This window comes from Apteryx mantelli, chromosome 2, assembly GCF_036417845.1.
Source record: "Apteryx mantelli isolate bAptMan1 chromosome 2, bAptMan1.hap1, whole genome shotgun sequence".
Lineage (NCBI taxonomy): Eukaryota > Metazoa > Chordata > Aves > Apterygiformes > Apterygidae > Apteryx > Apteryx mantelli.
In genome coordinates, this window is record NC_089979.1 from 111,048,050 (window position 1) to 111,063,600 (window position 15,551).

General features: G+C 39.6%; 1 protein-coding gene across 1 annotated transcript in view; it reads right to left on the minus strand.

Moving 5' to 3' along the window:
• Positions 1-15,551, minus strand: part of HECW1 (HECT, C2 and WW domain containing E3 ubiquitin protein ligase 1) — a 203,541-nt gene that overhangs the window by 116,364 nt on the left and 71,626 nt on the right. Inside the window, exon 4 of the mRNA XM_067291220.1 lies at positions 13,574-13,668. Within this exon, the coding sequence (XP_067147321.1) occupies positions 13,574-13,668 (95 nt within the window). The remainder of the gene's footprint in view (positions 1-13,573; positions 13,669-15,551) is intronic.

A 15,551-nucleotide genomic window follows, 5' to 3' on the forward strand; every position in this document is an offset into this window, starting at 1 on the left:
TATACTTATATTCAGCATAAAGTCCTATTGCATTGCCAGAAGGGTAGAAAAGGCCTCAATGTAAATATGAATCAGATCCACCTAGTTAAAAGGGAGCTGTGCAGAAACAACTTAGTTGCTTTCAATCAGATTTTACAGACACAAGAATTTAAGCCTGCTTTTAAACTGGAGATTTTAAGCAGGGAGGGATGGCATGCTTTCAATATATACAGAAATGTCCCTGTCTGAGAACTCATCTAGCTAGCAGGGAAAAACAGACAGAGGTTCAATGTAAGTGGAAAAGTGTTTCTCAAGAGATTCCAGAATTAAAAATGAACAAAGGATTCAGAACTCTAATTTTTTTAAAAAATTCCTATGCACGTATGCTGAGGTATAACATACTGACCTACATCCCACTTGAGCTTCTTTTGCTCTTAATCTTTCATACAAGTAATAATTGCAGTCAAAATGATTTAGAAAAGTATGCGATATTACATAACGGTATTTCATCATCAAAACTATATTAAGGGAACATGATTATCCTGCCAAGCTCTTAGAAACCAGGAAATGCAAACCTAAAAGATAACTGTGAAGCTTTAACTCTGTCTCTTCATGAATATAAATTATAACCCTTCCTCTTCTTTTTTTTTTTTTTAAGCTGTCTCTGATCAACACTTTTTCCCAAGTAATATAACATTATATATATTTTTTGTATCATCTGAGTTTTGTGAGAACTAAGTACAGGCAAAACAAGATATTCAAGGTTCAAATAAAACATGAACCTAAGACTGAACCATTGGCAGAAAAAATAGGAAATACACATCTGAAAATTAAGAGTAGAAAACATAGGAGAGGCCAAAAAAAGAACTAGATGGAAAGGATGATGTAATTATCATAGGGCTTGCATGCATGTGCAAATAGACATACATACACAAGCAGAATCACAAACTTGCACACTACATTGAAAGGGCAGATATCTGCAGGCACTGATATGAGGTGGGGCTGTTTAACAACTTTTTAGCTTTCTGTCACCTTCTGCTCTTCTTTTTCACCTTCTTACAGTATTTTCACCCAAAGAACCTATGAATTATGTCCAAAAATTTCAGTATGTCACATCCACAAGTTATATATGTGTGCAAGCTAAGTTCACCTCGCAGTCATCTCTGCTGTCTGTAGACAGTTGCTATCCCACTGCCCTTCTTCCCTCCCATCCTGTTCCCTCTCTCCCATTTAGTCACCCTGCAATTCATTCCATTGCCTTGCAGAACTAAAGCCAATGGCATCTATCAGCTCCAGCAGAGATGAAATTTCATTGTAGGACTGTCTGCTCACAGAGTTCAGTGCAGAATACAGATCTAGCTTAGGCAAGTTTAATGACATCTGTCTTTCCCTCTAAATGTGTGGCTGTTTGTCACCTTAGGAGATGTCAGCTGCTGAAATGCATGAGTGAGAGACTGGGCACGGAGTTCCCAACCTCAGCCTAAGTTCATACCTCAATTTGTATTCAGATACAAGTAGTGTCTCGACACAAGAAGAGAACTTGTACCAATTTGGCCATTTTCCTTCCACTATATCAGCTCTCCAGCTGGCCATAGGAATGAAGTACCCTTTAGCTTAGGAATATCTGACTCCATTAAATCTTCTAACTGCTTCAGTCGTGGGTGTTCAGAGACTTTATAATCGGTACTTCTAGCTAAGAATTTCTCAATCTTCTCAACTGCGCATTGAAGCTTTGTAAGATTATACTTTGTTTTTGCACAGCAAATTCATCAGTGATATATTCAGTTCATTTTTCATCTCTGTGTCCTAGACATTTCCCTCACATCTGTAAACCTGCAAGCTACAGCTATGACTGCAAGATAGAGCAGAGGGCAGCTGAGGCAGCGCATCAAGAGTCCCAAGAGACAGAGACTCAAGATAAGTCTCCTTCAATCCTTTCTGCAAAATGTTTAAATTTTACTCAATCTTTTAGATGATTTGCATTATACTCCAAATAACAGTCTAAAGTGTCATGCCTTACAGCAAAATAAGATTAATTAAAAATAGGCAAAGGAACACAATGTAAATGACAAGCAAATTATATCTAGCTTAAATTTCTGCAAAGTTCATCTAGACTTTGAGATAAAGCCCTACAAAATCAGCAAGAAGATCTCTATTAGCTTCAATGGATCTAGCTTTCAGATTGGCATGATCTATACCAATAGACTTAAAAATCTTAACATCTTTTTAAACATCCTCCCTGCAACTGAAGCCTCCTCTTCCCTTCTTTTTTCACTGGGCAGCATATCTGAGACCTAGCAGCAGATACAGTTACACAAATCACCATCACCAAGAAATGAGAAGGGCCTCTGACATCCTAACATTGTTTTAGAAATCACTGATCTCTTACAGACCTCACAGATTTTTTAAAATAAACCCATCAATTGGTAATTCTGCTGTATTTCCCAAGTGTTGCTGATGCTTTATTTTCATATTATCACAGAAGTTTTATATCACTATAGTTTTATAAAACAAGTTCCTTTCACTGCCCCAGATCCATCTGCTTTTGCCTTGTTCTTTGTAAGCTCTTAGAGAGTCATTTGGGATTTTATTCATTACTTTGAATAAGTACTATCTGAATTCATGCCTTTCCCTATACGCTTTTCAAAATTTATACAACTTCTTTAGAAGGCTTATCCACACAATCAGTTGTCACTCCGCTAATATTTGCATTCTTTCCTTAACATGAGTCATTTCCTCTTTATTCTAATCTGATGACCAGGGTTTAGTATGCTAATCGTCCTGGATGGACACATCAGTCAGAAACCAGACCACTCTGCTTTTCAAAATAGCTAATATTTGCTCATATGTCCTCTGCTTTATCTCATCAGCTAATAGGAATTATTAGCAAATTAAAGACTATGACAACAACTTTCATTTTAGAATTTCTAAGCACTTCACAAACCATTAATTCTTAGCATATACCTGAGAGATAAGATATTGCCATGCATATTTGAGATAAAACATAAAGATGTCCAAAACAATGCTATAGAATAGCACACACAGAATGGACAACTAGGGCAAATGCCATGGCCAGCAAAGACATGATGTGGATGGGCGGTTCTGGAAACATAATGGAGCACAGCAAATCAAACCCTGGTCCTTTCCTCTTTATTACACATCAGTCAGTAATGCAGACATAGCCAATGAGACCTAGAGAAAGAAAGTGCTTGTTTCATGCCCATGCACTGCAGGGTTTTTTTTTAGTTTCCACAAACCTGGGATGCTGAACTAGCTGGATCTTGCAGAGAATTCATCCTAGCGGTACTCATGTTCCTTTTTTCCCATTGGAAATTAATTTTTTTTAATCAAAAGCAGGCCAAATATAAATGGTGCTGTCTCTAAATGATAGTCAACCGCACACCAAAAATAGCTAGAATACAATGTGCTTTTTAAAATTCCGTTAGCAGGCCTCCAAACCATCCAGTGAGACTGAGGCCAACGCATACAAAATTGAAAATTACTAATCAAATTGATAAATGCAGGGAGAAAGGGCAGACATCATCTATTTTGTAAAGGATCATCAAATCAAATCTTCTTGCAACTGATGGACTGATACATATTGGAAAGGTATGTTATGTAACCTAGATTACCTCTAGTAATTTAGTTTGTGTCTCACCCACAATCATTTAGACATGACCTGTGGCTCAGCTCAGTAACTCACTCCTAGAAGGGAGGAAGCAGGAGATGCTTCATTCAGAAGTCCATCATCTTCATCTCCAAAGCATACTTCTCAGCTCTAAAACCTTCCTTCCTTCCTTCTTCCCTCAACAAAACTTGAAATAATCTGCCCTCAGCCACACCATATAATTCCAAGAACTGTCCTGTAGATTACAGATGTAATCGGAAGCAGTAGAGAGTACATAAAAATATAAAAGGCCAGAGCAAAACCTATTTTGCTGGTATAAGATAGGAACAACTACACCAAAGTCAGGAGTTTTATGCTGTATTTACAAGGCCTGCATGTAACAGAAATGAGAACACCGCTAGCATTACATACCAGAACAGAAATGATTACACTGGTGCAGCGTGCTGAACAGTCACTGATCTTTCCATAATTTACTAAACTACGGAAGGCAGTAATATGATGTGCAGACTATTAGTATGGCTATTATGTGACCATAACAAGAGACATTTGGAAAGTAAGCGGCTGGGAAATACCAGACACGTATTGAACCCATTAACAAATAAATGGCTTGTGTAATGATCTTCTTGGTGTTGCTGAAATAAAATCACTCCAGTTCCCCATCTGTCATGCTTTTTATTTGTTCATTTCAACTCTGTGCTGCACTGTAAGTCTGCTAATTAAACCACTCTAAATCTACATTTAGAAGTTCAAATTGGATTGGATGCCCAATAAGGATGCCAAATAAGGTGCATCTTCACTAGCTTCTCTTCATGATCAAGCCGAAGTGTTTTCTTAAACTCTGTTTCCGAGTGTGCAGGGAGATGAGGGCAACAGGAAGGAGCCCCAAATTGGAGAGGTTGATCTTCAGAGTGAAGAGAACATGGTGGCCAGTGATCCCTATGGATTGCCCAGCAGCTCCATGGCTAGTTCTGCTTACTTGGAGTCCACGAGAGGGAAAGGAGTTGGCAACATTTTAACAGGAGATGGGCAAATGGTGGCGTTATCTCTGCCTTTTGTTCTGTCCTTGCTAGCTTGACTGCACAACTGCAAGTTCAGGGTAGCACAATAGGAAAAGTTTGATGAATTAACACTTGAAGAACTGTTTTGTTTAATAATTTAACAGATGCCAGCTCTTTCCTATGCAATCTCTTCACCATTTAAATCCTTTGCAGCTATGCCCATGGCAGGGCATGATGTGCAAAATAAAATAATTAGATTATGATGTTATCAGGTGCATAAGCATGCCTGTGCTGATGAAAGAGGGCTAAAGCATTAGGAATGTCAGTACCACACAACTTCCATTTCAGATCTCTCACTCTCCACTGACTTTTTAAGCAAAGAATAGTACACACGCCCCAACTGCCCTGTCTGCATAGGCATACAGCTTACTGTACTTCATGTGTCTGGTACTCTGCCAGAGACACATCTGTTATATAGGATTAGTTTTCTTCATTCTGTAGTGTATTACCATGGGATGCAAAAGGGCACTGGTTTTCAACGTATCAGCAATATTTACAAAGTTGCTGCTTGACCCAGTGCTCTGTGTCAACTGTTTCAAAGCTGCGTGACCAGCGTGCTGTACGTCCCCAGTGACACCTCCGTCATTCTAGAGAAGTAATGTGTCAAGCCATGTTGATCAGTTCCCCTGCATCACCCTCGCACCCACACAGGTGCCTTTGTTTTCCATCTCTCCTAGATATGCAGTCCTTGAAGATACATGTGAAATATGCAGGTGATTCAATGCAGAAAAAGCACTGAAGTGTATTCTGGGTCCGTTTCTTGTGTTAAAGTGTTCTCAAACCAGTTCTGATTTTTGGCACCAATCCTAATCTTAGGTGCTTGTATTTGAAAACCCATTCCTTCATTACACCTCTGTCTTTCATACAGATGGATCAGGAAATTATGAAGACTACAAAATTAAGGGACTTTTAAATATGCAAACAGCTGTGTGCTGGAAAGAACAGTCACAATCTGCTTAGCTTGGAACAACAAAAAGAACATACTCCTGTGCTGTGAATTACAGGTTGCTACTCAGGAAATCATTCACAAAGAATATCGTTTACATCTCCTCTGCTCAATTTGTGCTTGTTAGATAATAAATTCTGAGCACCTCTCTCAAGTGGTGTAAGTCTATCCTAACATATCTGGTGGTGGTAGGAGTTTGAACCACACTGAGTTGAAAAAGTCAACTTCAAGAGAGGGGAAAAAAAGCCACAAGCCACACACAACTGGGTTATCTATCAATCTAGTTACTGACGTATTTTAATTTACAGGAGGAAAATGTTATTCTGAAGTGACTCTACTTGCTAATTCTCTTCTGTTTTGAAAAATTCTGCCAATTTGGAAGAAAATCCCTAAAAATTCCCAGTAAAGGCAGTGGGATTTCAATATGAGCCCCACAGCTTTACTGAATCAGGACCATAAAAGCCAGCATTACTGAAACAGGTATAATCAGAAGAGGCCTTCAGTGCAAATGAATTTTCTTAATCTTTAAAGAAAATCTCTTGCCAACAATCCCAATTTAAAATGTGAGCAGAGGAAAGGAAGAAAAAGGTTATTATTTATAATGCAGTGACTATAGTTACACTGCAGTTGCAGACCAATTACACACCGGTTACGCTTTCTGATTCCACTAATTCATAGAAATGGAACACTCACTACATGACAGAGTAATAGCAGTGTAAATACAATGATGCCCTTTATGTATCTGCAGTCCAAAAAATGCCTGTGTTACTGAGGTGGCTATAAGAAATAATTTGGACATGTCGTTAACCTTCAAATTCTGCAAATCAGTGCTAATTAGGATATAGAAAAGCATAACCAAAAAAATGTAATTATACTGAAATAAGAGCTCAACTGTGCAACTATTAGGGGGCTGCTGATGTGAGTAAGTATGCTTGAACATAACTGAATATTGCCAAATCAGGCTGTAAAACACTACCATGGCTTTATAATGAAACAAAGCGGAAGTGAAAAAATGAATGCATGACACACTTCAGCTGTGACAAATGTGTTGAGTGTTGTTCTCGCACTAAAAATAATTCTCCTATATTTTGCAGCTAATGGGGACAAATTCTGGCAGGAAATTCTGCTCTCAAAGCGCTTGTTAACTGGAGCTCTTGTACTGGCTGGCATACGCATTCGGAGCATAGTGCCCTGGAGCCCACACCCAGATTAGGGCTTTAGGTGCTACTACGAACTGGAGTTCAAAACAATAGACTACTAGTGAAAATCTTTCTGCATTGCTTTCCCTGCTCTCTTTTTTTAACTTCACTTCTCTAGAACATCTCAAGACAAGCACAAAATAAGTGCACATGCAACTCAATAATGTAAAAATGCTAATAAATTTCCTGTGCGCATATTAAAATCTTTGCCAGTTCCCAAATAAGAGGTAACACTACACTTCTTTATTTTACCTCTGATTAGCTTACTTTGAGGCGTTACATCTTCATAACTCCAGACACCATCAGGTCCTTCATACATGAGTGACCAAATTGTTCCTTGAATGTTTACAGAAAACCAATGAAATACAGACCCTTCTGTTAAATGCTGAAGAAACTCTACAGTCATTTAATATTTTTTTAAATTCAAAGATTTATATTCTCACATTATACCACTTCATCATGTTGGACTACAATGGTGGCAAACTATGAGCACATAAGGCAGGTGGGATGCAGAGAACATTGCAACTGTTGTGAAAGAAAAATCACATCAGAAAAAAATCTAAAATGGACAGCTGTTTCCAACAGAGCAGAATCGTATACAGAGATTACCTTCCACCTACAGTTTGTAGATTCAGCTCCTTTTTTTCAGAATTATTCACCTTGAACAGCTAATGAGTAGAATCCACTTATTACAGCAGTTGTTAGAGGCCCTTTTACATTGGTATCCTGGCAGAGAGCATTTTGTACTTGACTGCTGTAGTCTACATGTCTCTTCCTTCCAGCTGAGCAAATATTTCCAGTTTCAGTGATTTCCCCTGCTAGTTCTGCCTTAACTTTCTCATTCCTGAATGACTCCATCTCCTTTGCAGGTAATCAGATTAGGAGGAAACATACAGTGGCAGGTTGAATATAGGTGGTAACTTGATGCCAAGACAGCGGCAAGTTGGGGAGCTCTAACTACTTCTCATCTCCAGATATGGAAAGGGGATTCTCTTGCTGTGCCTTGCCATATGCCCAGTCACCTAAATAGATGCAATAGCCTCCAGGGAAGTGGTGCTTGCCTTCACAGAAATGCTGATCCTTGCAAGGTACACCACTTACACTTGTTAAAGATGTACCTGGCTTGCATTCTTGCTGTGATTAATTGCAACAGCCTGATGTTGTGTTTTCCATAAAATTTTTTTACCTTAACTGCTGAGGTGTGCAGGAATCACTAGAGGCTTCTGCTACCTCTTTATCCTTTGCTTCTCAAACTTTGATTATTCTTACACTTTCAAAATCAGACTGTTAGATCTATTCCAGACATAGTGATGCCTTGGAAACACAGAGGGTTTTAAAAGTCACATATCACAGAATAAGACATGAAGTAAAAGCAAAAATGCAGCTGAGATTTTAGATCCAGTTTTGGGGAAGAATGAAAAATACACCTGCTCATACATGCAAACTCTCTTGTAAAATCCTGTCTTGCAGCACATCCATGGAAATGAGGCAGAATGCTTCATTCTGAAGGCTTCCTTGGCAGCCCACACTCTGATGTGACAGCACGCAATGCAAATATTTACAGCAGGAAGTCCTCAGGAATGATCAGTCCCCTTCAAATGGCAGTAGCTTATCAAGCAGTAATCCCTGCTGTGGGAAATCCAGCTGAGGCAGTGTTTCCACATAAACACAGCATAGGGAAGGTCTCTTCCAATAATTAGCTCCAATTTACAAAGCTTTCCCATGATGCTAAGTGTATTTGATAAGTGCCATAATGATCTGCGAGACAAAAATTGTGGCTCGAAAGCTCCAGAGGTTCAATCAGCCATCGCTATTTGCATCTAATACACAGCTAGAGAATATACACAATTTAGTGGAAACATTTGTCCTAAGGCTAGAACACTGATTCTCCACTTACTGTCTTTTAATTGTGATGTATCCAATTTATCTTTTTAGGCTATAAACTCTTTGGGAAAAAGATTTTTTCTTCATTCAGTATGCTGTTCTTTTGCCTGCTTTACTTTCCTGCCAAAGAGCCACATTCAGATTAAATCAGTTTCACGCTCCCAGCCTTTCCCATTAGGAAGATACAGCTTTCCTATTGCTAGAATTAACTGAAATAATTATAATATAAAATAAACAATTTTTCATTTTTCCACAATGACATCTGATGTAAAGGTGAATTCATGGCTACAACATTATGACTAAATAAAAGAGTAACAAAGTTTTAGATGACATAAAAATGTTCTTTTCTACTGAAGAAATGGTTCAGCTTACCTATACCATGGTAATGCTTATGATTATAAAAGTATAAACTACTGTGCACAAACAAAAATGTTTCATCTATGCCATTAATTAAAAAAAAAAAAAAAAAGCCAAAGCCAGCCAGGATGTTCCTTTCTTCCAGAACTGCAGGTGCTCCGTTTTACTGCAATCACCCGCAGGCCTATATCCTGCCCTAAATTCACATTTACAGCTTCTGCCATGTATGAATTGGGCAAAGTGCACAGCCCTCATTTCCCAGACATTCAGGCTTCTCATGATGATTCACAGGCAATAAAATGTGACAGGACTTTTCACTGACAAATGAACTGCAGGGCATCCTAATCAACATCCAACTAATAGAGCAACTTTTTTTCTCTTCAGAAGTAGGATTCCTTTTAACTGCCAGTTAAATACTCTCTCAGTAGTGTGTGAACAAGGATGGCAACCATTTACAGCCCCCAGCATGACTATTTCCAGTTTCTTTTCCCCGTTCAAAAGTAACAAACCACAGTCAGACAGTGAGGGTTTGCGCTTTTTAATTGTGGTGTTAGGATACTGCTGCTTATTGGCGTTTGCAGGTCTTCTGGCTAAACAGGACGGGACATATCCTGAGGGGCCAACATGCCAGGTGCTGACCCCTCAAGGGAGGTGCTACACGCTGGGAGGCTGAGGATGAATCTGCTTGGGTGGTTCTGCCATCAGCTGCAGACGAGTCTGTGGTAGCAGCAAAAACAGCCTCCAGAAGGTCACCTGTCCCCAAATGCTGCTTCCCGACGGACACCTGCTCCTTATCTTTTTCCCAAGCTGTGCCAGATGAAGAGGCTTGCTTGTGTCAAATACACAGAGCCTCTTTCCCCTGTCCTCTAGCGACAGCCTAAGTTTCAGGGTGAATTTGTGACACCATTACTACAATGGCAAAATTCCCTCTGGTCCAAGGGGAATCAACTTTTCAAAAACCTTCAGCCCCTCTAGCCACAGCAGGAGATTTTCTCCCTGTAAAGCTATTATTTCGGACAACACACTGGGGTCCCTTAGCTGCAGCTAAAACTCCTACTGATTGAAAAGGGGGTAAATTTCTGAGCAAGGACCACAGGATTCCCTCTTCTAGGAGGGAAGAAAAAAACACCGGAACCTGCCCAAGGACCTGAAGAAAGCTCTTTCTGAGAAAAAGCTGCACCTAGGCCAAACAAATCAGAGGACCAGAGCCAGCACTGTGAGAAATGCCATGCCTGGGACCTTGGGGCAGTGCATTGAATCACTGGAGCAATGAAAACAACTGAGGAATTTGATGTGTCAAATTTGCTAACGGAACACTCAGTCTATCAAGTCTCACTAGGATAAGAAGTCTCGAGGACCTCAAACAAGCTATTTGCATCTCAAACAAGCTATATGCATAGAGCTAGACTGTCACCGGCCTTAATTGATCACACAGAGGAAAAGGGAAAATAAAACAATTGCTTCCCTGCTTTGCCACTCTCAGATTATGCTTTGGAGACAGAAAATAAGATGGGGCTGCCCACTCGATGTTCTTCATCAGGGAGTGACTACAAAGGGATGGGGAGGAACCGAGCAACACAGATAAGGAGAGCTGTGCATTCATTGCCTAGCTGATGGTGCAAAAAAGGCATAGCAAAGTAAGAACCAGAATAGCTCCTTTTGGACAAGAACTTTCTGATCATTGTTCAAAACCTTTATTTAGAAGAATTATGCTTTAAAATAGATTTAGCAGATTATTTTTGGATTTCTTTTACATTTTCTCCCTCTCTTCTTCCACTCAAAATATATAAAGATCTGGAATCCTTGAACTCATGGTCTCTTCTGAAAGTATTTTTTCCTTTCTCCAGTGTTGGAAGTCACCTTCAAAGCAGAAGGGCTGGGCTGTAACTTTTCACTCATCTATGAAAACTAAGGGAAAGAAAGACAGACAGAAAGAAAGATGGAAGAAGGGATGGACAGATGGAAAGAAAGAAAGAAAGAAAAAAAAAAACTAACAGCCCCAAAATTTTCTCTCTCCACCAGACCTTCTCAGTTGAATCACTATTAGTGAAATCACACTCAAAAGGCCAGAGCCCCTGAGTGTGCAGCTCTAAGGGTAATGTATGCACTTTGCATGGCTGGTATGTCTTCGTTAGAGCAGCCTCTGGCTCCAGTGGCAGCCAGTGCAGATGCACACAAGAGCCAAGGCAAAGGCTGGAGCTGGGCAAACACCTCATTTTTTACTTCCTCATCTGTGCACTGGGAATAACACCACTTCCCAATGGTGCAGGATGTCACAAAGCATTCAAATACTCTAGTAATAAAGGTTACACACGTACTGCAGAGAGTCAGATGGATGAAGCCATCTGATGGCTTCTGCTGGGATTGGAGTCTGAAGAAACTTAGCTAGCTAAAAACCTTGATATACACAAGAACCAGACTATTATTTTTCTCTATATTCATAAAGGAGCTTTCCAATCTACAGCAATTTTCTCTCTTGCACTCATACAGGAGGGTCATCTAGGCTTATACTGCATAAACTTGTTGCTATTCCTTTGCTTTTGTTGTCTTCATTGCTTAACATTTGTGTTATCATGCACCAAATATTTATGTCATGCAGCAAACAATGAACAGAAAACAACAGAGAAACTGATGATGTATCTACAATATTGCTGGTCTCTCCATGTCTGCAAAGGATACTGGGACAAGCACACATACGATTCTGGGATGTAGAAAGGCAAGAAAAATTAGGAGTAGATGTCTTTGTTATCTGGAAAGGAAGAGAATGCTATTTCCAGGGACACTGTTTTGACCCTCAAATTGAAAACTATTATCTGACATTACTTTTCATAATATTTTGTTTTTCAGTCATGTACAGTATACTCAGTTGACAGTCATAATAGGAGTTTCTTTTGCTCATCCAATCTCAATGAAGATTACAAGTACTAGACAAAGAGGACTTTTCTTTTAAAGGTAAGTCCTTCTATTCCACTAAAAATGAATGACTGCTGAAGGCCGTTTATTTCCCACATATGTACAAATGAAGAACTTTGGGAGATTACAGATTTAAACCAAAGGTGCAGGCTTTCAGACATTTTTGTGTTAACTTAAAATATACTGCTGACATTTAATAAGGAAACAGTTGTCCTTCCACACTAGACCTGTCAAATTTATTTAATCAGTTCAAACTCAAGTCTGAGACATAGATATGAATCATAAAAAGAATCATTCTAATCTCTCAGCCTATTGGTATTTATTGTTTTGGCTGGCTGACTTATCTTGCAGGCAAGACTGGGACTCAAATCAGTGACATAGATGGTCTCCCCAAATTGATGCCAACCAGGAAATGAATGGCAAGCCCCAAGCCAACTCACTCCAAAGTACTTTTCAGTATCCTACAAACTTCAGATTTGCCATAAAATATTCAAGGTCACATCAGGCCTCCGGAGACAGCTGAAGAGAACACTGTATGCCCCCAAACCGGTGAATGGCTCACTTTGAGCATGTGACAAAAGCATATCATTGAGACATGAATGCCTTTTATACCTGAAAGATGCATCATCAGCTCCTACCCAGCATTCAGTTTCTAGCTGCTGCTGAATTCCAGCTCTTCAAAAGAGGGCAAAGAGAACTTTTAAAATTTAAGCTTCAGTGATATCTGCTGAAACCTAGATACACTCACAGAGAAGACAAGCCTTTCCTGAACTCAGTTTCCAGGATAAACAATATCTGAGCTAGTCTTTTTCTAAAGCTGGCTGGACTAAAACTCCTTAGCTTATGCAGGTCTCTGCCAAGATTAGCCGGCAGGCCAGTGAAACTCTCTCAATCAGGCTAGACAATCTTGAAAATCAGCAAATCTCTCATTGGACTTCTAAAAAAAATTTCACTCTTAGGGTGATTATATTTTCCAAAACCAGGCAAGATATATAGCTTTTTAAGAGCCATTTGATCCTTTTGATGTTTTAAGCTCTAGTAAATCAAAATTGCTTTCAATGAAGCTTCAGTCTATCAAAAATGATCTTCAGTATGTGGCTGGATCAGGGCCTAAATGCCCACACCTTACCACTGATGTTAGCATGTCACAGTATAGCTGATTCTGAAACTCAAAGGTGGCAATGAAAATGTTCACTTCTCGATTTTGAAAAACGCACCTTCAAACAGTAAAATAAACTTCCTTCCCCAGACATTTATGGTATTTGCAATCCAAGGAACACAAATCCTTTAGTAATATCAGCTGTGTCTCACAACACCCAGTACAGAGAAGATAATTTAACAGAAGAGGATATAGGTAGGACATGGGACTTGCCCAAAATCACAAAGGTTACCTGTGACAAAGTTGAGAACTGAATCGAAGTTCTTTTGGCCTATAAATCCATGTCCTAACTAAAAAGGCTATCCATTCCTGTGTACTGCAGTTCATTTAAGAGTAAATGTTATGTTCAATTTTAATATAAAGGTATACAGAGCAGGTAGGGAAAGCAGTGCATAGGAGAGTGACAGTAGGGAAGATTTATGAAAAAAATAAAAGGTTGGCATAACTTACAGGAGCCGCATTGTTTTTCACTGTGACACTGGGGGTTGTGGCTCGTAGTGCCCCACTCACGCCATGGTAGTATTTGAAGCAGATCTTTGTTTCAGCTAAAAAAGAGAATTATTCTGGATTAGAAAAACTGCCAGGGAGAAACTATACGATTGGTTGCAGTGGACAGGCAAAATCAGATTTGTTCCAAAGGCTAGCAAGTAGCTGAATTGTGAGTGGTTTGTCTCTGGTTGATTGGCACAACAGAATACCTCCTGTCACCTCTTTCACTTTGCCAGAGTGAAATTTAGAGCTTGGTTCCTATGATTTAAAAGAGTTTAAACTCCAACCTTCTCTGAGCAGCAGTGATCACCATCAGATCTCAGAATATATGATCAACATCCTTTAGTTACAATAGGAAGAAGAAAAAAATTGAGACAGAGAAACCATTACTGTTCAGATACACCGAATACTAACTTACAGAGTTAGAAACTTCTCTTAGGCCTGCATGATCGCATAATTGCTCACTGAAGGGTGTCACTGAGTCACTTTGTTCTGGCCCTTATCAGAGAAAACAGATTAACTGCTCTGACAATTACTACATTAAAGCATTGTTCGAAAACAGTGTAGTACCACCAGATCTCTTCTTAGACTATTTCTGCTGGCTTCTAAAGATTTGGATCTGAGGAGGAACACAAGCAAAACCATGATTTTGGACTTGCAGCATTACTGTTTGCAAATTAAACTGACATTCAGATAAATACACTAATTATGAGAAATCCATTTGACTGTATCAAAACATGTAAGAAACGCCATCAGCTTCTTGTTCAATAGCGCCCTTACAACTCACAAAATTGTCAGCTGGAAGAAGGAAAGGTATTTTCAGCCAGCTTCTCTGACTTGGTCCCTAATTACAGATGGATATCAATTGCTAATAGGCTCCATAATTCTCCTCTCTTACCTGCCTAGACCTGGTGGAGCACACCCTGGCTTCCTTCCTGCCTGCAGGCTTGAGTTTTCTTCCAGAGAAAACTAGGATGTGAACTGGGTTGGTTTGTACACAGATACAGTCAGGATACAGCAGGTATGCACTGTATATATGTAGTGAATATGTTTGTGGGATCTGAAAAATGCCCATTTAAATGCACACAGCACTCATATCTTGCAGTTTTAAGTGGGGAATGCCATGGAAATTTCCAGAAGCGCCACAGGATATCTGAACATGCCTTTCATAATCAAGTTTTTCCTTAATACCTTGCTACTTCTCCCATGCACAATTACTTTGCACAGTCACTTCTACAATTATACTGTAAAATATGTTCTGTTGTACAGAGTAAGGCCCGATTTCTCTATCACTGAGGTCATTACATTGTTTCAAGCTTTCTAGCACACCAGTAGGCAGGACAGTGCCCACGTCTAGCTCTGCACCACTACCTTCCACCTTTGTGTTTGCTGCCTTGGTACTTTGCAGCTGCTGCCTTCCCTGAGGCCCAGGGGAGCGCAGCAACCTTTGCCTGCAGTACCACTACAATGCTTGCTGCAACTACAGCACCTACATAAGAAAACAGTAAAGGAAAGCCAATGTTTCAGTGCACAAAGCGCATTCATGTTTTAATGCTAGTAACACAGTAGCTGAAATCAGTGCAGTTGTGACAGATGATTATGTAACATCAAGAGCTGGGACCTTGGCCCAGACCTCCATGCTGTGATCTGTCCTTAGGTAGATCCAAGCAACAGCTACTCAGTGCCCCAGGTAGGACCAAAATGTGGGGACATGAAAAACGGTGGGGGCCCTTAAAAATGCAGGCCTAAATTGTTTACCCTGATTCTTACAGATATACAGAAACACAAAAAGGAAAATAAACTCTAATTTATTTTTTAAAAGACAAAACAGTTGAGGAGCTTAGAGTTTTTTCATATTCAAATGTGACTCAGGCACCGATAAGTTTAGTTCTCCCTGAAAACCAAGGAGTTTATGATCCTAAGTAGTTCAACTGCTTCA